The sequence below is a fragment of the Salvelinus sp. IW2-2015 genome, unplaced genomic scaffold (genome assembly GCF_002910315.2).
Source record: "Salvelinus sp. IW2-2015 unplaced genomic scaffold, ASM291031v2 Un_scaffold2754, whole genome shotgun sequence".
NCBI classification, from domain to species: domain Eukaryota; kingdom Metazoa; phylum Chordata; class Actinopteri; order Salmoniformes; family Salmonidae; genus Salvelinus; species Salvelinus sp. IW2-2015.
In genome coordinates, this window is record NW_019944057.1 from 121,084 (window position 1) to 143,915 (window position 22,832).

The following is a 22,832-nucleotide window of genomic DNA, read 5'->3' on the forward strand; positions in this document are numbered from 1 at the left end:
GGGGGGGGGGGTGGTGTGGAGGGACATAAAAACACAAATACATGTCAAATACTTACTAGAAGCTGAGATTTGGTTCGGGTGCCAAGATTACATCCTTACAAACATTTGGTTTGGCTGGTACAATGGAAACAATAGAATAGTCCCCAAAAGTGCAAGCTCCAAGGTAAATTAAGTGCACCTCAAATACTGTCTCGTGTGTTTGTTTATTTGTTTAGATCCTAAATATTTGATGACAGTATTACCTTAAAGTGGTCTATGGTGACGAAGTCTGGGAAGAAGGGCAGTATGTCTTCGATCTTGAGCAGGTTACAGCTGGACAGACAGTTCATGGCCTTCTTCACATCCTTCTCCTCTTGCACCACGTGACGGGCGATCTTCAGCCACAACTTCTTCCTCAACTCCTCATCATCCTCAGGCAGGTCAGCGCACGTCTTGGCCAGGTCCACATCCACCTGGAAGGACAAACAGCACAGGAGAAGCACCAGCCGCTTGAGGAAGGGKTTTCAAGGAGCGGGACACTAATCCAGATGCTTATAAGAAATCCCGCTACGCTCTACGACAAACCATCAAACAGGCCAAGCTTGAATCGAGAACTCAGGTCGAATCCTACTACACCGGCTCTGACGGTCGTTGGATGTGGCAGGGCTTGCATACTATCACGGATTACAAAAGGACACCCAGCCATGAGCTGCCCAGTGAAGCGAGCCTACCAGATGAGCAAAATGCCTTCTATGCACTGAACCATGCATGAGAGCACCAGCTGTTCCAGACGACTGTGTGATCACACTCTCTGTAGCAGATGTGAGTAAGACCAATCAACAGGTTAACATTCACAAGGCCACGGGGCCAGACAGATTACCAGGACACATTCTCAGAGCATGAGCTGACCAGCTGGAAAGTGTCTTCACTGATGTTTTCAATCTCTCCCTGACCCAGTCTGTAAATCCTATATGTTTCAAGCAGACCACCATAGTCCCTGTCCCCAAGAACGCCAAGGTAACCTGTCTAAATGACTATCACCCTGTAGCACTCAAAACTGTAGCAATGGAATGCTTTGAAAGGCTGGTAATGGCTCACATCAACATCATCATCCCAGACACCATGGACACAGTCCAATTCACCGCCCCAACAGATCCACACTGCACTTTCCCACCTGAACAAGAGCAAAACCTTTGTGACAATGCTGTTCATTGACTACAGCTCAGCGTTCAACACCATAGTGCCCACAAAGCTAAGAACCCTGGGACTAAACACCTCCCTCTGCAACTGGAACCTGGACTTCCTGACGGGCCGCCCCCAGGTGGTGAGGGTAGGCAACAACATCTGCCACGCCGGTCCTCAACACTGGGGCCCCTCAGGGGTGTTTGCTTAGTCACCTCCTGTACTCCCTGTTCACCCATGACTGCATGGCCAAACACAACTCCAACACCATCATTAAGTTTGCTAACRACATGGCGGTGGTAGGCCTGATGACCGACGATGATGAGACAGCCTATAGGGAGGTGGTCAGATACCTAGCAGTGTCGTGCCAGGACAACAACAACCTCTCACTCAACGTCAGTAAGACAAAGGTGCTGACCGTGGACTACAGGAAACGGAGGGCAGAGCACACCCCCCTTCACGTCGACGTGGCTGTAGTGGAGCGGATCGAGAGCTTCAAGTTCCTCAGTGTGCACATCACTCAGGATCTATCATGGTCCACACACACACCAACACAGTCGTGAACAGGGCACGAAGATGCCTCTTTCCCTTCAGAAGGCTGAAAAGATTTGGCATGGGTCCTCAGATCCTCAAAAAGTTATACAAAAAGCAAGATTGAGAGCATCTTGACTGGTTGCATCACCGCTTGGTATGGCAACTGCTTGGGCTCCGACAGTAAGGCGTTACAGAGGGTAGTGTGTACTGCCCAGTACATCATTGGCGCCAAGCTTCCTGCCATCCAGGACCTCTATACCAGGCGGTGTCAGAGGAAAGCCCTAAAAAAGACTCCAGCCACCCAAGTCATAGACTGTTCTCTCTGCTACCGCACGGCAAGCGGTACCAATGTACGAAGTCTGGAACCAACAGGACCCTGAACAACAATGTTGTTATCAATGTCTACACTGTATTTCTGATCAATTTGATGTTAGTTTAATGGACAATTTATTTATTTTTTCTTTCAAAAACATGGAGATTTCTAAGTGACCCCAAACTTTTGAACGGTAGTGTATATTGAGATAACCTCTGTGTATATATTGTGATAACCTCTGTGTATATATTGTGATAACCTCTGTGTATATATTGTGATAACCTCTGTGTATATATTGTGATAATGTCTGTATATATTGATGGTGTAGCCCACTATTTGCACATTCTTATTCTTGCAATATCCTGTTAATATCAAACGATCAACAGTTAGCCACAAATTCATCAAAACTAGCCAAGACACTCACTTGTAGGGCCAGATCGACAGCTTCCTCATACAGCTCCAGGATCTTATAGACCAGGACACAGGCCTGGAGGTAACCATGTTCAGCACACAGCCTCAGGGCGTACTTTAAATCATAGTGGATGTCTGACAAGTGGGTCCCAGCCTGTCAATAATAACAACACATTTGATTTATTAATAATATATATTTGTGTATGAATAAAAATAATAATAATAATAATACATTGTAATATTATATTTGATTTACTTTCAAGATACCCAAGGACACTTAAGAGTAAACTAGAATAAAATATAAACATGTCATTATGAGAGAAAAAAAGTCAATTCCACAATTATCAAGACATTTAGTCTGCGTGTCCTTGGTGAAAAGTAAGGTGGTATATAGGGAAGAAGGTGCCATTTGGGCCGGTCCCAGCCTTGAACCTACCTGTTCCAGGTACCACAAGAGACTATCAGGTTTGTACTTGGCGTAGAGGGACAGCAGGTAGTTGTGTATGGCCTCTTCTGTCACAGTGAGCTGGTAGACACAGAACTCCATGTAACGGATGGTCTCGTTGATCTGTTGTGTCGAACCCATCTGACTGTAGTTGACCAGGGCCGGGATCAGCTTCTTAGGCTCCAGCCTGCTACCCATCTGGATCCAGGCATCCACCACCTTTTACGGTTATTAAAAAAGGTATATTTATTGTTGATTAATTCATTCAATTTCAATTAATTATTCACGGATAAACAAATCTGCAGTTTAAGTGCCATGATTTTCCATGAAAATTGAAGATAAAGTATGGTATGTCAAACTGAATTGCATTGTACTTGAATACACCAAGACAATAATAATAACAACAAAACATTTCATTGCAAACGGTTAAAAAAATCTTTGTATCACCTTCTTAGGTATGTGTTGCATGAGGATTGGGGAGAACTTATAGAAGAGCTTCTCGTCGCAGTGCTTAGAGAGCACCTCCAGGGCGGCGCTATAGTCATCATGCTGACAGTGGTGAGAGATCACCCTCTCATAGTCCTAGAGAGAGAAGATAGACTCTTTCTTAAATCCCAGAAAATGTCAAAACAGCAACAGATAAAAGACATTCTGTATACAAAACAGAAAATAAAAAAGTGACATAAAATGTCCGTAACATTAGGAGGCTGGTGTTAATTTGAGCACCTAGTTTAGTCTTAGTCTTAAAATAACTTTTGTAGTTTTTAGGTCACATTTTAGTAATTTCATCCTTTGTTAGTTTTAGTTATTATCAGTCGACATAAAACTATGGATAATTTGTCTGGTTTTAGTCACAGCCATATTAGTGACCTAATAATGAAAATTGAGGCTACCTCTAACTTCCATCATGTGCACATTCAGATAGCCTTGTCCAACTAGGCCTACTATCCCTTAGCCGGTAACAATGATATCGTGGCAGATTGTAACCAATGCCAGCCATAATTAACCATAAAGGCTATAGAGCTTTGGCTACAGGTTCAAAAGGCTGTTTTTCACCTTTGGGATGAATTGGAACGCCGACTGCGAGCCAGGCCTAATCGCACAACAGCGGTGCTCGACCTCACTAATGCACTTGTGGCTGAATGGAAGCAAGTCATCACAGCAATGTTCCAACATCTAGTGGAAAGCCTTCCCAGAAGAGGGGAGGCTGTTATAGCAGCAAAAGAGGGGACCAACTCCATATTAACGCCCATGATTTTGGAATGAGATGTTAGACGAGCAGGTGTCCACATACTTTTGCTAATGTAGTGTATATACACCTAAAATACATCATACCTCTCTCTACACATTGATCTGGTACTTCCTGTATATAGCTCCACATTGATCTGGTACTGGTACTTCCTGTATATAGCTCCACATTGATCTGGTACTGGTACTCCCTGTATATAGCTCCACATTGATTACTGGTCCTCCTGTATATAGCTCCACATTGATCTGGTACTTGTCCTGTATATAGCTCCACATTGATCTGGTACTCCCTGTATATATCCACATTGATCTGGTACTCCCTGTATATAGCTCCACATTGATCTGATACTGTATCTTTCCTGTATATAGCTCCACATTGATCTGGTACTGGTACTCCCGTATATAGCTCCACATTGATCTGGTACTGGTACTCCCTGTATATAGCTCCACATTGATCTGGTACTACTCCCTGTATATAGCTCCACATTGATCTGGTCTTCCGATATTGCTCACTTGATCTGGTACTGGTACTCCTGTATATAGCTCCACATTGATCTGGTACTCCCTGTATATATCCACATTGTCTGGTACTCCCTGTATATAGCTCCACATTGATCTGATGTGTACTCCCTGTATATAGCTCCACATTGATCTGGTATCTGGTACTCCCTGTATATAGCTCCACATTGATCTGGTACTGGTCTCCCTGTATTATAGCTCCACATTGATCTGGTACTCCCTGTATATAGCTCCACATTGATCCTGGTACTCCCTGTATATAGCTCCACATTGATCTGATTACTGGTACTCCCTGTATAGCTCCACATTGATCTGGTACTGGTACTCCCTGTATATAGCTCCACATTGATCTGGTACTGTATCCTGTATATCAGCTCCATTCTTGTGTATTTATTGTATTCCGCGTGTTACTTACTATTTTATTTTTCTAAGCCAGCATTTCACTGTAAAGTCTACACCAGTTGTATTCGGTGCATGTGATCAATACATTTGAACACAGATTAATGAATTACAGTGCACATGGGAAATATAGTTGTTTTTTTTTGTGATCAAATCAAAAATAGCCTACATGAAAGACAGAGTAAACATTGTTTCTAGTTGAAGCAGTGACAAGTCCGGTGTTCTGGATTCAAATCAGTTCCAAAGATTGACGAGTGACTGAGTGACGCGCCCTGGAACTGTGTGGGAGAGTGACTGAAGTGACCTCCTGGAGCTGTGGAGAGTGACCGCTGGGAGCTGTGTGGGAGAGGACTGCCCTGGGAGCTGTGTTGGGAGAGTGACTGAAGTGACCGCTGGGAGCTGTGTGGGAGAGTGACCGAAGTGACCGCCTGGGAGCTGTGTGGGAGAGTGACCGAAGTGACCGCCTGGGAGCTGTGTGGGAGAGTGACTGAAGTGACCGCCTGGGAGCTGTGTGGGAGAGTGACCGAAGTGACCGCTGGGAGCTGTGTGGGAGAGTGACTGAAGTGACCGCCTGGGGAGCTGTGTGGGAGAGTGACTGAAGTGACCGCCTGGGAGCTGTGTGGAGAGTGACTGAAGTGACCGCTGGGTTGGGAGCTGTGTGGGAGAGTGACTGAAGTGACCTCCTGGGAGCTGTGTGGGAGAGTGACCTCCTGGGAGCTGTGTGGGAGAGTGACTGAAGTGACCTCCTGGGAGCTGTGTGGGAGAGTGACCGCCTGGGAGCTGTGTGGGAGAGTGACTGAAGTGACCGCCTGGGAGCTGTGTGGGAGAGCCGGCAGATCAGCTCAGACGGCGCAACTGAAAGAAAGACAATATTCTGCATGCATGAAAAGGAGCTTCATATCAAATTAAATGTCCATTAGTCTCATGTGGAATTCTCGTCTTGTCAAATTTTTGTAGACTAAAATGAAAAGCCATTTGTAGTAGTTAATCGTTTTTTTCCCGCGGGGCATTTCGACTCGTTTTCGCCATAGTTTTAAACAGGAAGAAAATAGGTCGCAGCTGAGTATTTATCATCATAGTTATTGACAAAATGAACACTGTTAGAGACAACCAAAAGAGAGCAGCAATAAGTACCACAATACAATACCATGAATGAATAGCAGGTTAAGGGGTCAATTCTATTTMAATTCCAGTCAATTCAGGAAATACAATGAAATTCCAATTCTCTTCAATTAGAAAAATGTGGAATTGGGAATTTGGTTCCGTGGTTGCCATGGTAGCCTAGGTGAGCTTTGTAAATATTGTTCATATCTTTTTTAAAGTGGTTTTTTGTTGCATTTTGTAATACTTTTTGGGTGATTTTGGCTGCTCTAGGCTTAGATCACCATATCCTATGGTCTTGACTCTCAGAGTTGATGAATCATGATGAAAAGTATTTAGACTTGTTAGCTAGCTAGCTGGCTCTTCGGATTCAAATAATGTGGCTTTTTGTTTAATCTGTTCGGAAGTATTACACCAAGGACTGCATTCTGTGTAGGTAGCAGAGGGAGGTCAGGGACTGTTCAGGGAATGCTCCTAACCACTGACAAGATGTGGTGGCTTTTCGTTTCACTTTTCAGCAGCCGTGGCATCACCCAGGTGGGCGCTACACTCCTGGAAATGAAGGACCAGAACCAGAGAAGTGGATCCAATGGAGTGACTGGACGTTCAGAGAAGCAGGTGTTGAAGAGCTTGAAATAGAATTGACCCTCACCCTGGATAAATAGCATCATAAGATACCTGCATGACGACAGAGAAGTAGACCATGTCGTCCACGTTGCCGTGGCTAGCCAGCAGGTCATAGATGGTCGTACGGTTGTTATAGAGACACTCTTTGTGTTTGGAACTACTGAGGAACTTCCGGAACTCATCACGCGTCTCCTGGAACACCTCATGTTTCCCCTCGTCTGATTCTAGAAGCCCCAGGTGGTTCAGGTAGAGCTCCGTCAGCCAGGTGACCAGTAAGGTGATCTGGGTCTTCTCACTCTGTTTCAATTCATCAATCAAACTTAGGGGTAACATGATCAAAAATATAGTCCCTACAAAATAGTTAAAAACTAATTATACAAAAGAGAGTTTACTTACAAGTTACCCCAGATCACACAACAAAATACATCTTTGCCTCAAATGGGAGCCTATTCCCTATGTAGTGCACTACTTTTGACCAGGACCCAGAGGGTGCCATTTTGGACCTACTAAGTCACCAAAAAACATCCTACCTGCTTCAGGTTGTTGAGTTTCTTCAGAAGGAACTCTTTCAGAGCTTCTTCCTGTTTCGCCTCGATGAACTTCAACGCAATCTCCTCAAAGTAGTTCTGGGTCAGGGCGTAACACTTAGCGCTCTCCAGGTAACGTTTGTCCTGGAAGCAGTGTTCTGCCTCCTTAGCCAGGACTATGTCCATGCACTCTGGCCGGTCCCGGCAGTACTCCTTAGCCAGGTCAAACTTGTTCATGCTCATGTACATCTGCCACACATCCCTGGCTTCTCTCTGGATGTGGTATCTGGATTGAGAGAGGAAAAACCTGACTGTTGTAATTGTCTTTCACATTCTCGTCTCTTTTCTTTCTAGCACTGATTCCACAGATAGCGGCTGAACAGGGTTTAACTAGCAACGGCAGATCTAGTCTGATTCCACAGATAACGGCTGAACAGGGTTTAACTAGCAACGGCAGATCTAGTCTGATTCCACAGATAGCGGCTAACAGGGTTTAACTAGCAACGGCAGATCTATCTTGATTCCACAGATAACAGCTGAACAGAGTTTAAACGAGCAACGGCAGATCTAGTCTGATTCCACAGATAACGACTGATCTAGTCCTGATTCCACAACATACGGCTGAACAGGGTTTAACTAGCAACGGGCAACGGCAGATCTTAAAGTACTGAATTCCACAGATAACGGCTGATCTAGTCTGATTCCAAGTAATAACGGCTGTGACGTGGTTGTTCTACTGATCCTAGTTGATTGCACAGATTGTAAGTCTCTCTGAGCATCTGCTAAATTGACAAAAAAAAACGAAATACTAAAATGTAAAACGAACCTAAAGACGGCCTTCTCAGTGTAGATCCACACCAGGCTCCTGCTGGGTCCTTTAATCATCTTCTTCAGAGTGCGAACTTATCAGGAAACACGTCCTCGTACACCACCTGTCAATCAATACATACCTCTATCAATACAGACAATACATCATCAAATCAATCCATCAATCAATACAGAACATCAATCAATACATACATACATCAATCAATACATACATACAGTGGGGAGAACAAGTATTTGATACACTGCCGATTTTGCAGGTTTTCCTACTTACAAAGCATGGTAGAGGTCGTAATATTTATCATAGGTACACTTCAACTGTGAGACACGGAATCTAAAACAAAAATCCAGAAAATCACATTGTATGATTTTTAAGTAATTAATTTGCATTTTATTGCATGACATAAGTATTTGATACATCAGAAAAGCAGAACTAAATATTTGGTAACAAACCTTTGTTTGCAATTACAGAGATCATACGTTTTCCTGGAGTTCTTGACCAGGTTTGCACACACTGCAGCAGGGATTTTGTCCCACTCCTCCATACAGACCTTCTCCAGATCCTTCAGGTTTCGGGGCTGTCGCTGGCAATACGGACTTTCAGCGCCCTCCAAAGATTTTCTATTGGGTTCAGGTCTGGAGACTGGCTAGGCCACTCCAGACCCTTGAGATGCTTCTTACGGAGCCACTCCTTAGTTTCCCTGGCTGTGTGTTTCGGGTCGTTGTCATGCTGGAAGACCCAGCCACGACCCATCTTCAATGCTCTTACTGAGGGAAGGAGGTTGTTGGCCAAGATCTCGCAATACATGGCCCCATCCATCCTCCCCAATACGGTGGCAAGTCGTCCTGTCCCCTTTGCAGAAAAGCATCCCCAAAGAATGGATTGTTCCACCTCCATGCTTCACGGTTGGGATCGTGTTCTTGGGTTGTACTCATCCTTCTTCTTCTCCAAACACGTCGAGTGGAGTTTAGACCAAAAAGCTCAATTTTTTGTCTCATCAGCACCACATGACCTTCTCCCATTCTTCCTCTGGATCATCCAGATGGTCATTGGCAAACTTCAGACGGGCCTGGACATGCCCTGGCTTGAGCAGCGGGACCTTGCGTGCGCTGCAGTATTTAATCCATGAGGCATAGTGTGTTACTAATGGTTTTCTTTGAGACTGTGGTCCAGCTCTACTTCAGGTCATTGACCAGTTCCTGCCGTGTGTTCTGGGCTGATCCCTCACCTTTCTACACAACTTGATGCCCCACGAGGTAGAGATCTTGCATGGAGCCCCAGACCGAGGATGATTGACCGTCATCTTGAACTTTCTTCCATTTTCTAATAATTGCGCCAACAGTTGTTGCCTTCTCAACCAAGCTGCTTGCCTATTGTCCTGAGGCCCATCCCAGCCTTGTGCAGGTCTACAATTATTATCCCTGATGTCCTTACACAGCTCTCTGGTCTTGGCCATTTGTGGAGAGGTTGGAGTCTGTTTGATTGAGTGTGTGGACAGGTGTCTTTTATACAGTAACGAGTTCAAACAGGTCAGTTAATACAGGTAATGAGTGGAGAACAGGAGGGCTTCTTAAAGAAAAACTAAACAGGTCTGTGAGAGCCGGAATTCTTACTGGTGGGAAGGTGATCAATACTTATGTCTTGCAATAAAAATGCAAATTAATTACTTAAAAATCATACAATGTGATTTTCTGGATTTTTGTTTTAGATTCCGTCTCTCATAGTTGAAGTGTACCTATTATAAATTACAAGACCTCTACATGGCTTGTAAGTAGGAAAACCTGCAAATCGGCAGTGTATCAAATACTTGTTCTCCCCTTGTACAAAATCAATACAGACATACATCAATCAAATCAATCCATCAATCAATACATACATCAATCAATACATACATAAATCAATACATAACAATCAATCAATACATACATAATCAATTACATACATCAATCACTACAGACATACCATCAATCAATCCAGACTATACATCAATCAATACAGACATACATTTCAATCAATCAATATCATACATACATACAGACATCATCAATCACATACATACATACATACATCATCATCAAATGATGTAATTCATAAAGGGGCCTAGTCAAAAGAAGTGCACTACATAGGAAATAGGGTGTCATTTTGGACAAATACAAAATCAGCAGCTGTCCTAAAGACTGTGTGTTTATGCTAGGGTTGAATGGCGGAAACCCGCTTAACGAAATGTACCAGAATTACCGCCCGAAACCACTCCTTTTTCAGGGGTTAAAATAACTGCGAGAAAACGGTAAATATATATAAAAGTACTGATATGAACAGACATGGTGTTGAAATGTAACTGTTCAATTATATGATGTGCTCCAAATCTAGCTTCCTCTACGGCCTCTGAATGATGAATCAACACTAGGGCGGACAGACGCCATCTAGGTGGGGCGGGGGACAGATTAGCCCATCTCAGGGGTGTGGGGGGGGACGACAGCCCATCTCAGGGTGGGGGGGAAGCGCAAAGGTGGGAAGTACCGGCCTGGTACCCCACAGTACCCGGCTGGACGCCCATCATTGTACCCGGCCTGGACGCCACAGTAACCCGGCCTGGACGACACAGTAGCCCCGGCCTGGACGCACACAGTAGCCCGGCCCTGGACGCCACAGTAGTCCCGGCTGGACCCACACAGTAGCCCGGGCCTGGACCCACAGTAACTCCCGGCCTGGACCCCACTAGTAGCCCGGCCCTGGACGCCATACAGAGTAGCCCGGCCTGGACCCACAGTAACCCAGGACCTGGGACGCCACATGTAGGCCCGCCTGGACCCTTCACACAGTAGCCCGGCCTGGAACCCTCACCAGTAAACTCCGGCCCTGGACCCACAGTAACTTCCGCCCTGGACCCAACAGTAACCGTCGGCTGGACCCCACAGTAAACCCCGGCCTGGGACCCCACAGTAACCCTTGCCTGGACCCAGTAACCCGGCCTGGACCCCACAGTAACACGCGGCTGGACCTTCCACAGTAATACCCGGCCTGGACCCCTACAAGTAACCCACGGCCTGGTCCCCACAGGTATACCCGGCCTGGACCTCCGCACAGAAACCCGGCCTGGACCCCACAGTAACCCGGCCTGGGACCCACAGTAAACCGGCCTGGACCCACAATGAGCAAGCATTGCAGCAAAGGCATGAGTTTCAGTCTGTCCTGTGTGTGCCCGTTTGTGTTGTTTTTGTTGTGTGCTCGCCCACACCTGTCCGTTGAGGGTGGCAGATGGCTTTTGACGCGGTCTGGGAGGTAGGAGTAGAATGTGGAACTGAGTCAACACGATTGGAGATGGGCTTGTCTGAATTTTACTGAAGTCTAATGTCTGGGGTGTAGTCCCACACCTGAATGGGGGGGATGAAATAAATTAAAGAGAGAGAGAGAGTAACCAGAGAGAGAGAAGCAGAGAGAGAGAAATCCAGAAGAGAGAGACAGAGAGACAGAGAACAAAAGTGGGCAGGCAGAAATTTTTATGAATTTTCTAGAGATACAACTAGAATTATTCTGCAAAGCCCAGTAAACAAATAGACCTTCAGCCACCATTGTTCACCTTTTTGTGGGTGAGTTCACCATCTTTACAGCACATGATCAAAATATTCAACACATCAATACATTAAAGTACAAACTAGCCTAAATATATTTAGAAAAACAGTACCTGCACATCACTGAGCAGCGAGTCCAGCTTGAATGTAGTCCAGCTGACCGTTAGTTTTAGATTACTCCGTTACCCATCATCCCATGCGAAGGCCTTGGGGCAGGACCTGAGCTTGGGAGGTGTAGAAGGTGATCTCACTGTAGAGCCCATATTATAACGGAAACTCCTGATAAAGCTGGGCAGAAGTCCTAGTAGTAAGCAGACATGAGCACATATAAAGCCTTGTCACAAGACTATTAAAAAAGGTTCATATACGGTTATATACAAGTTATAAATACCTATAGGCCTCTTTGACCAAAAGTAGTGGGACTATATAGGGAAATAGAGTCCCAATTTCTCTACACGGCGCCTGTTGTTTTAAAAGGCTGTTTTAAACAGACCTGATTCTGTGAGAAGATGGACTGAAGCCCTTGCTGCTCGGACCCTCGCCACACCAGTACCTACGTTAACTGGAACAGACGCGTTCCTGGTGGTGGCGATGATGACGACTTTTATGAAACTCTTCGGACCTCGTTCACGTCTTTTATACCATGCATACTGGAGCGGGCTCCGCATCCTCCTCCAAGGGAATGAACCTGTGTTTTCAATAAACATACATTACTTTTCAGCATAATAAAAGGATTGGTTTGCAACGTACTTCATAACTACGATATGCCGAAATTTTGCTGTTAACAAAAGATTTCAGGCAGCGGATGTATTCGTTCGCAACGAAGGAGTGTAACCATCTACCGCACGATTGATTCGTATTTGAAATTTTCAAATAGGTTTTGATTACCATTTTAGCTTTCCGCACCTGGTTCAAATTCAAAAATAAATAAAAGGATACAGTTTTATTATTAAACAGCCATTTAAGTTTTGGCTAATGTTGTATAATTTCTGAATATACAGTAACCCAGTCAATCGTTTGATACACCTACTTATGCATAGGTGTTTTTCTTACATTGTAAGAATAGTAGTGAAAAGACATCTTAAAACTATGGAATAACACATACGGAATCATGTTTTAGTAACCCACCCCCACCAAAAAAAAGTGTAAAACAAATCAAATAGTTAGATTCTTCAAAGTATTTTGATGACAGCTTTTGCATTTCTCAACCAGCCTCATGAAGGTGTCACGCTGGATGCTATTCGCAACAGTCTCTTGAAGTACTTCCCAAATATGCTGAGCATCTATTTGCGGTTGCATACTTATGCTGTTTTCCAACTTCACTTCCGCGTTCCCAAACTCATCCACCATCTCAATTGGGTTTTTGAGGTCGGGTGATGTGGTTATGCGATTTATATATATTATTATTTTTTTTTTTGCCCTTTTTTCCTCCCCAATTTCGTGGTAAATCAATTGTTTAGTTAATTACATATCATTGTCTCATTTTCGGCTACAACTCCTGTTTACGGGCTCTGGGAAGAACGAAGGTCGAAGCCATGCGTCCTCCGAAACACACCCAACCCAAGACGCATGCTTTTCTTAAACACATTGCGCGCATGCCAACCCCGGAAGCCAGCTTTGGCACCATTGTGTTGGAGGAAACACCGTACACCCTTGGCGACACTGTGTTAGCACGCACTGCGCCCGGCTCGCCACAGGAAGCTCGTGGTGCGCGATGGGTCATAGATACTCCCTACCGGCCAACCCTCCCTAACCCGGACGACCGCTAGAGCCAATTGTGCGTCGCGCCCACGGACCCCCGGTCGTGGCCAGCTGTCTAAACAGAGCTTCTTGGGCGCGAGAAACCCAGAATCTCTTGGTGGCACAGCTAGCATGCGATGCAGTGCCTCTAGACCACTGGCGCCACCTTTCGGATGCTAATTTTAAAATGAACTTATCCTCTGAGTAGAGGTTAACTTTCAGGGGGTCTTCCTTAACTGTGGCGGTCCTCCAATGAGAGGCAGTTTCATCATCGCGCTTGATGTTTTTGCCGACTGGATTTGATTGATCAGTATGTAATGGACTGTTGTTTATCTTTGTTTATTTGTGCTGTTCGCTTTTGCCATAATATACAAAATACGGCCCATCTTCTGTATACCACCCGCTTCTTGTCACAACACAACTGATTGGTTCAAAACGCTTATAGGAAGGGAAGAAATTCCACAAATAACTTTTTAACAAGGCACACCTGTTAATTGAAATGGTTTCACAGGTGACTACTCTCATTGATTAGTGCTTGTTTTGAAGAGAATGCCAAAGAAGTGTTGCAAAAGCTGTCATCAGCAATGGGTTTTTGGCTTAACTTTTGAAGAATCTCAAATATTTAAAAAAATTTTTATGTTTTGGATTTGTTTAATCCTTTTTGGTTACTTTACATAATTGATTCCAAATGTTTGTTATTTCATAGTTTCGATTGTTTTTCAACTTATCTATTACTATCAATGTAGAAAAATTAGTAAAAAATAAAGAATAATCGCCTGGAATGAGTAAAGGCGTGTCCCAACTTTTTTGACTGGTAGTTTTGTACATTGAAGAATATACGAGTATAATGTCTTAGTTTTATAGTAGATCCTACCTTAACTGATCTGTTTGAAAGTACTGGTCCGGGGTTGGTGTTAAAACAAGCTTCCTCTGAAGCAGAGATCTCAAGCCTCGAAGAGATTCCCTGGCTGGTTTCCCACTAGGATGGGCCCAGTGTTTTGGCTCTGTCCTCTTTTAATAGCTTGTTCCAGCCTACACTCTCTATGAGGTGTCCTCTCCAGCGGAGACAGAGACCTCACTCTTCTGGGTGTTCCTGTTCAGATACAAGACACTGTCAACTGGTACTGAGAGAAATCACCAGGTGAGACTCACCTGCAGGGAAGGAGAGGGGAGACGACAGAGTTTATATGACTGGTACTTGCCAGAGAAATCACCCAGGTGGACCCTGCAGGGCAAGGAGAGGGGAGGACAGAGTTTTATGAACTGGTTTAACCTGAGAGGAAATCACTTCCAGGTGAGACCCTGAGCAGGGAGAAGGAAGATGGGGAGACGAGAGTTACAACTGGTACTGAGAGAAATCACCAGGTGGATCCTGCAGGGAAGTAGAGGGGAGACCAGAGTTATACTGGTACTTTTTTCGAGAGAAATCACCAGGTGAGCACCTGCATGTGGAAGGAGAGGGGAGACCTACGAGTTTAATAAATGGATACTTGGAGAGAAGATCACCAGGAGGTGAGAGGCCTGCTAGGATTAGGAGCAGGGGTAGACCTAGAGTTATACACTGTTTGTACTGGATAATTTGAGGAGGGAAAAATCCCCGTGGTTTAGGTGAAGACCCTCTGCAGGGAAGGAGAGGGAGCGAAGACCAGAGTTATTTTAAGTATTGCGGTGAGAGATGTAACACTCATTCGTAGTTAAACAGCAATTAACACAAGATAGTTAAACCCTCTTTCCTGGTCTTTGGGATTTAAGGTCTGCCCTTCATCTAGTTTGTTTGTTTATTTACGATTGTTTTCACAGATTGTCTAAGCATCTTATTTTCACAGATTCACTTTCCACAGATCCATGGTTTATGCTGGGTCCGTCTGTTTAAACCTCTATTTTCAAACAGACACCTTTCTAACAGATAGAGGTATGAACTGTGACAGTAAATCCTATTCTGTGAAGGTGCTTGTTGCAATAATTTATAGAGGTTACGACGTTGACAAGTAAACGCTATGGTCAAAACAGACCACCTCACAGATAGATTGGTTAGGTAGGTTTACTGTCAGTCGTAGCCTATCTTGAATCCTGATGAAGGTGTCTGTTGATAATAGTAGTCAAATCAATCCAGAACAACAGCAAAGGACTTGTGAGAATGGCTGGAGGATTTTAGGTACAATAGAAGTATCTATCATCCACAGTAACAACGAGTCCTATATCGACATAACCTGAAAGGCCGCTCAGTTCAAGGAAGATAGCCATCTGCCAAACCGCGCTCATAAAAACGACAGACTAACCAGTATTGCACTGCATCAGTGGGGAAAAAGATTCTACTGTTTGAGAAATGTCCTCTGGGCTGACCTGAAACTAAAAATAGAACTGTTGGCCAAGCAAATGACCATGCGTTATGTTTTCTTGGAGGAAAAGGGCGGATTTGGCTTGGCAAGTCCGAAGAACAACCACCTCCATTCTGTGAAGCCACCTGGGTGGCAGTTCATCATCGTTGTCGGGGGTGCCTTGGTGCTCAGGGGAGATCTAGGTGTATCTTCACTAAAATAGCTGGACATCATGAGGCACGGGAAAATTATGTGGGCGCTATATATTATTGAAGCTAACATCTCAAAGACATCTAGTCGGAAGTTAAATGCGTTCGTCGGCAAAGATGGGTCTTCCTAAATGGACAATAACCAGACATACTTCTCAAAGTGTGGCGAAAATGGTCTTAAGTTGACCAACACAGCAAGGTATTGGAGTGGGCCATCACAAGCCCTGACCTCAATCCTATAGAAATATTTGTGGAGCAGCCAACTGGAATTAAGTGTTGTGCGAGCAAGGAGGGCTCAAACTTCTGCACTCAGTTAACACCAGCTCTGTCAGAAGGAATGGCGCCAAAAATTCACGCCTACTTAATGTGGGAAGCTTTTGTGGAATGGCGAACCAGAAATGTTTGAACCAAGTTAACTAAAATATAATCGCATGCGTACAGTACTATACTGTTAGTCTAATGTTTACATACTTCTGACCACAATAGGGATGTGGATGAAGAGTAATTGGACAATCTAGAGAATAAATCATTCTCCTCTACTATCTTATGGTCAGACTTCACATTCTAATAGATAAGAGTGGTGAACCTAACTGGATAATTGCAGGGGAAAGTGTTTTTACTGGAGTTAGAATGCTCAGGTATTTGAGGGTGGTAAAGAAAAAAGAAGACAAATCAAATTAAGAAAAGAAGGATAAACTGCTATTATAGGCCAAGGCTGGGTAATGTATTAATGTCTGACTTCAACTGTAGTGTAATGTATGTATGTTATCCGTATATATATATATTAGTATATAATAGTATTTACTTTATATATATAGTAAACTGTTGTGTATTGTTTGGTCACATTACCTTCTCTTCCGTTGAGTGCAACAAATATTGTTATCAGGTTGTAACTCACAATCCTGTGCCTTGGTATTCGTCACCAGTCACCTTCGCAGGGAATGCAACTAGGTTTTTTTCCAGTTGTAAAATGTACATCAATATCCTTTGAGTTAACAACAAATTACTAGCCTAATTTCGTTTTATATGTTTAACTTTTGTTACAGGCCACTCGGGTAAATGATTGCAATATCACTTCAAACAAGCAAAGGGGCAAGTGGTCCAAGTCAGCGTGCAATACTCCGATGAACTAACATACGGCTTTAGCGGTATCATATATGTTTATGTTGAGCGCAAGATAAACCACAGCGCATGAAGATTAGCTTACATAGTCTTAACATGCCTGGGTTAGGATTGTCATTGTCTTTGGAGCCGTGGATGTAGTCGACCTGACTAACTATAGAAGTACGGTGTTCCTTTCTCCAGTGGCTAACGAGTAGATGATGCAGAAGGCGTCATTTGGGTTAGAGCCTAGCAAGCCTATGTACAACTTAAGCATACAAAATAAAGAAACGTCTCTTTATGGTGCAGGCACCTTGGTCTTTTAAAAGCACATAATCTTCATATCTTCCACACTGTTCAGCAGATCTTCATTGTCTTATAATTTGGTATTAAAAGCTTGGTTTATTTCCATGCTTTTGTTTCAATTGTATACCTATAAATTTAATTGAGACATGCACCTTGTGTGAACGTGGTCGGGTGTGGTTTAGGACACTAGCGAGCTTACAGTGACGGTAGGCAGTTCAATATGGGAGGTCTAATCAGTTTTATGAAAACTTAGGCAGCACTCAAAAAGAGGCCCTTTGACTTACTTGACTCTGAAACACCAAAAGAAAGAATGGTCCAGGGTTCTGCGCCTGCTCTATCTGGCTTGAATGTGCACGTAAGGCATGCTGCAAGGAGGCTTGAGGGATCGTAGCAGAATGTGGCCAGCGGTTTCCAATAATTTGCGGATGGCCGCGTACTCGTGAGGACGCTAACGACAAGCGCGGTATTCAGGGGGGACACCGGAGTGACACTGTATCATCCTCGCAGTGGTCAGACCACCATGTAGCTACGACCTGCACAGTGTTAATCGGTACTTAATCCGTAACGATGGACGGATCGTTGCGGAAGGTAAGGATGTGCACACGAACCAACTGCCTCGATGTGTAACACCAGGAACGCTTACTAAGGTCTTGCCTCCAGCAGATGCCAGACTGCTGGCAATAGGGCTTTGAGAGCTGCGCTGAGGGCGGTTGTAGGGAGCGCTGTTGTAGCGAGGTGCACTCCCAACACTCAACCGGCAACAACATCAATCGGTATGGGCACAAACCCAAACGGTCGCTTGGAGGCATCAGAACAGACGTGGGCAAAATTGTGCTCTTCGGACTGACGAGTTTTAGCTTTGGTTGTGGCTGTCGTGACAGGCAGTGGTAGATGGTCGGATTCCGCGTTTATCGTCAGAAGGAATCGCAGCGTTACCACCTGAGCGTAGGTAGCGTCACTTGGTGCTGGCGGGTTCTGTGTGTGGACTAGTCCTTGCAAGAGAAGGAAAATGTCAGTGACTGTTCTCGCCGGCATGGCCAGCAGAGCCGCGTGTGATACTCCAGAAGTCCCGTATTCGCAGCACACAGCTGGGATCCGGTGTTGGAGTCTGAGGTCGATGGGACTAGGGCCAGTCCCCTCCGATAATTTATCAGCAGGCTTGCGGTGTGCGCTGTGGGTTGTTGGAAGAGTGGGGTGGATTATTCATGTCTCACAGCAAGGAGACACTGGGCATCTGGGTACAGTTTCCATGAGGAGGCAGATTGGCCCTGCTAGTACCTTTTCTATGCGGCGCGAGGCTGTGTGGACCACAACCAAAGTCGTGACGTAGGGTTTTTTGGAAATTTGGGACCCCACACAATTTTGTTAAGGACACACTTATTCAATTTTTCGGGTTACATTAGCTCACATGTCTGTGGAAATTGTTTTCATGTTTATGTCTCAGGGGTTGTGTGAAATGATTGTATATTGTCATGGTACAAAATATATTTACACAATGTTATATAATGATTTTGCTGAAAATAAACGTGCAGTTGTACAGGTCCGACAGAGAACGTTACTCTTTGATCTTTCGCACCCGAGGAGGTATGGATTATATCACTTTTCGGGCATAGGCAGCTTTTATGCTTGAAGCGTGAACAGCCGACTGATTGTTTGAGTCCATGAGAAGTAAGGGCATAGCTCTTGTTAGTGTTAAACAACGACTGCTAGTTCTGTATAGCATTGATTTTTGTGGCAATGGTGAGGGCAAGGCAATTTCATCAGTCATGGTGGGATCATAAGACGCTGTGGTTGGAGCAGGCCATGCAGCGCAAGCTGATCACCAAGGGTGGCCGTTAGCATTGGGCTGCAACGTAATTTACCGGCCACGGCCTGTTCCACTACATTTCACCTTCAGCGATGATGTGATCTACTTTTTGATTTTGTTTTTATACCTCTATTGCTTTCGAGAGCTGGGAGGGGCGGAGAAGGCATTATACCAATAGAATAGGTTTCGTATGTGAGAGGTTTGTGCCATAAGTTTTGATGTCCTTGCTTCACTCTCTAATTTACCTGTCTTCCTAGTTGTATGATTATGTAACAAGAGCGCTACAGTAGGTATACCACGATTCGTACTGGGGTACTTCACTGCAATTAGGTCTTACAAGAATTCTATTATTTAGCAACTAGCCAGACATGCTGTTGTACATACTAAAGGGAGGAGCAAAGAGAGTATGACATGATGAGAAGGACAGATGTAGTAGTTATGTACAGAGAGAGTATGAACTAGGAGACGCAGAGAGAGAGAAGAACGAGACTAGTAGAGACAGTAGCAGAGAACAGACATAGTATGTACAAATTCAACGGGAATCAATCCCGGTGGGAAGAATGGGATTGACAACGTCACTTCCGGGTGAGCGAACGTATCCCAGCCTGAAAAAGCTTTGGGGTTAACAAAGCTTTCGCATCGTTTTGGAAAAAAGTACCGTTTGCAAACCAATCATTTAGTTAAGCTGAGTAATGTATGTTATGAAAGCACAGGTTAATTCGCGTGGAGGAAGGAATGGGAGGCCACGCGACTCCAGTATGCTGTTAGAGTGTGAGAACCGAGGTCGGAGATCTGAAAAGTCAGAGCAAGTAGCATAGCAGCCGAACCAGAGGAGAGACGAAGAGAGGAAAGCACAGGATCTGAGATCCAGTTGTCGTAGAGTCCGTGTGTGGCGGAGGGGTCCGAGGCAGCAAGGCTTCAGCTTCCAGTCTGCTCACAGAAACAGGTTCTGTACAGCTTATGTAAAAACAACAGGGCGGATGTAGGAAATGTGACTTAATTCCTATATAGTCCATACTTTGTCAGAAGCCTAATGAGGTACTTAATAAAACTTGTTATAACCTATTATGAACCTTTTTTAATATGTCTTGTGAACAAGGCTATAAGTGCCTATGTCTGCTACTAATAAGGAGCTTCTGCCCAGCTTTCAGGAGTTTTCCGTTTAAGTAGTGGGTACAGTGAAGATCACCTTATACACCCCAGCTCAGGGTCCTTGAGCCCAAGGGGATTATCCGCATAGGATGAGGGGAACGGATTCATCTACGTCACTGACTGACATCAAGTGGACTTGCTGCTCAGTGAGTGCAGGTACTGGTTTCTAATATATTAGGCTAGTGCTTACTTATAAGGTGTTGATGTGGTTGTATTTTGATCATGTGCTGTAGTGGTGAACTCTCCCACCGGTGACATGGGTGGGCTGAAGGTACTAGATTGTTATGGGCTTATCAGAATAATCTATTGTATTCTAGAAAAGAGGATTCATAATGTTCGTGACTGCAAGAGCATTGGTCTATGTCGACTCTCTGTCACTCCATCGCAGTCTGTCTTCTCTCTCTGGGGGAGTCTCGGGTCATCTCAGATGTCTCTCTCTCTCTAATTTATTTCATCCCCCCACCATTCAGTTGTGGGACTACAACCCAGACTAAGACTCAGTTTCACAACCCATCTCCATCGTGTGACTCAGTTTCCACATTCTAACTCTCCTCCCGACAGACGCAAAGCGAGTATATGCACCTCAACGGACAGGTGGGCGAGCACACACACACACAACACGCACAACACAGAAAGGAGCGGAACTCTGCTTTGCTGATGCTTGACTCTGTGGGGTCCAAGGCCGGGTTAAGCTAGTGGGTCCCAGGCCGGGTACTGTGGGGTCCCAAGCCGGGTTACTGTGGGTCCAGGCCGGGTTTACTGTGGGGTCCAGGCCGGGTTACTGTGGGGTCCAGGCCGGTTACGAGGGCGTCCAGGCCGGTCTGATGGGTCCAGGCACGGGGTTAAGCAGTGGCAGTCCAGGCGCGAGGATGTATGATGGGATCCAGGCCAGGTTACTGTGGGTCCAGGCCGGGTTACTGTGGGGTCCAGGCCGGGTTTCTTTGAGGGGACCAAGGCCAGGTTACTGTGGGGTCCAAGGCCGGGCTAAACTGTGGGTCCAGGCCGGGCTACTGTGGCGTCCAGGGCGGTTACTGTGGGGTCAGGCCGGGCTACTGTGGCGTCCCAGGCCGGGCTTGCTAGTGGGGTCCCAGACGGAGGTTACTGTGGGGTCCAGGCCGGGCTACTGGTGGGTCCAGGCCGGGCTACGTGGCGTAGGCCGGGAGCCTATGTGGGTCCAGGCCGGGTACTGCGTCCAGAGAAGAGAACCGGGTAACTGTGGCGTCCAGCGCAGAGGAGTAAGCTGTGGGATCCAGGCGCGGCTACTGCGAGTGGGGTACAGGCCGGTTTGAGAAAAACTCTGCCCCCCCACCCCTGAGATAGGTGTGATCCACCCCCACCGCTGAGATGGGCTGTCTGTCCCCACCCTGAGTGTTGATTCATCATTGCCAGAGGCCGAGTACAGAGAAAGCTTTGAGAGAAGTAAGAGAGGCAGAGAGAGAGAGAGAACGAGAAGAGAGAGAGACAGAGAGAGAGACAGAGAGAGGACAGAGAGGAGAGAGACGAGGAAGAGAGAGAACATAGCGAGAGAAGAGAACAGAGAGAGAGACAGAGAGTAGAGACAGCCTCTTTGTTCATGTTGTTTGATCAATAGGAAAGTAAAGTTTACATAATGTAGAGAAGGACTCCCTGATATTTACATACAGTATTTATTGCAGAAATCCATTCAGGTGTATTTGTGGTTTGGCAAATGCTTTCTCTGATTAAAAGTCGCGCTGTTGCTACTGCCTGGGAATACTGTGCAGGTTTCACCTTGGGGTCCAGGAAGAGCTCCCTTGGTTCTCACCTGTGGGTGCAGTAAGCTCCTGGTTCTCACCTGTTGGGGTCCAGGTAGAGGCTCCCTGGTTTCTCACCTGTGGGGTCCAGAAAGAGCTCCTGGTTCTCACCTGTGGGGTCCAGGTATGAGCTCCTGGTTCTCACCTGTGGGGTCCAGAAAGAGCTCCTGGTTCTCACCTGTGGGCGTCAGAAGAGTCCCGTTCTCACCTGTGGGGTCAGGTAGAGCTCCCTGGTTCTCACCTGTGGGATGCGGTCCAGAAAGAGCTCCCCCTGGTTTCTCACCTGTGGGGCCAGGGAAAGAGAATCCCCTGGTTTCTCACCTGTGGGGTCCAGGTAGAGCTCCTTGTTCTCACCTGTGGGGTCCAGAAAGAGCTCCCTGGTTCCCACCTGTGGGGTCCAGAAAGAGCTTCCCTGGTTCACCGTGGGTCCAGGTAGACCCCATGTTCTCAACCTGTGGGGGGGTCCAGAAAGAGCTTCCTGTTCTCACCTGGTGGGGTCCTAGGAAAGAACTCTCTGGTTCTTACCTGTGGGGTTCCAAAAGAGTCTCTGGTTCTACCCTGTGGGGTCCAGGACAAGAGCTCTCTGGTTCTTAACCTGTGGGGTCCAGGAGCCTTGTGTGCAATCTGCTGTCTCCTTCCTCCCAGTTCTACCTGGTTGGGCGGTCCGGCTTGGCAAGGTCAATCCTGGGAACAACATACAAAGAGGAAAACTTAAACCCTTTATAAAATCAAATTCTTATCTAG

At 45.6% G+C, this 22,832-nt stretch overlaps 1 protein-coding gene across 1 annotated transcript in view; it reads right to left on the reverse strand.

The window, feature by feature from the left end:
- Positions 1 to 22,832, reverse strand: part of LOC112074676 (vacuolar protein sorting-associated protein 18 homolog) — a 37,148-nt gene that overhangs the window by 1,856 nt on the left and 12,460 nt on the right. Inside the window, 6 exon segments of the mRNA XM_024141799.2 lie at positions 243 to 452; positions 2,433 to 2,573; positions 2,856 to 3,083; positions 3,312 to 3,446; positions 6,810 to 7,055; positions 7,289 to 7,571. Of these exon segments, the coding sequence (XP_023997567.1) occupies positions 243 to 452; positions 2,433 to 2,573; positions 2,856 to 3,083; positions 3,312 to 3,446; positions 6,810 to 7,055; positions 7,289 to 7,571 (1,243 nt within the window).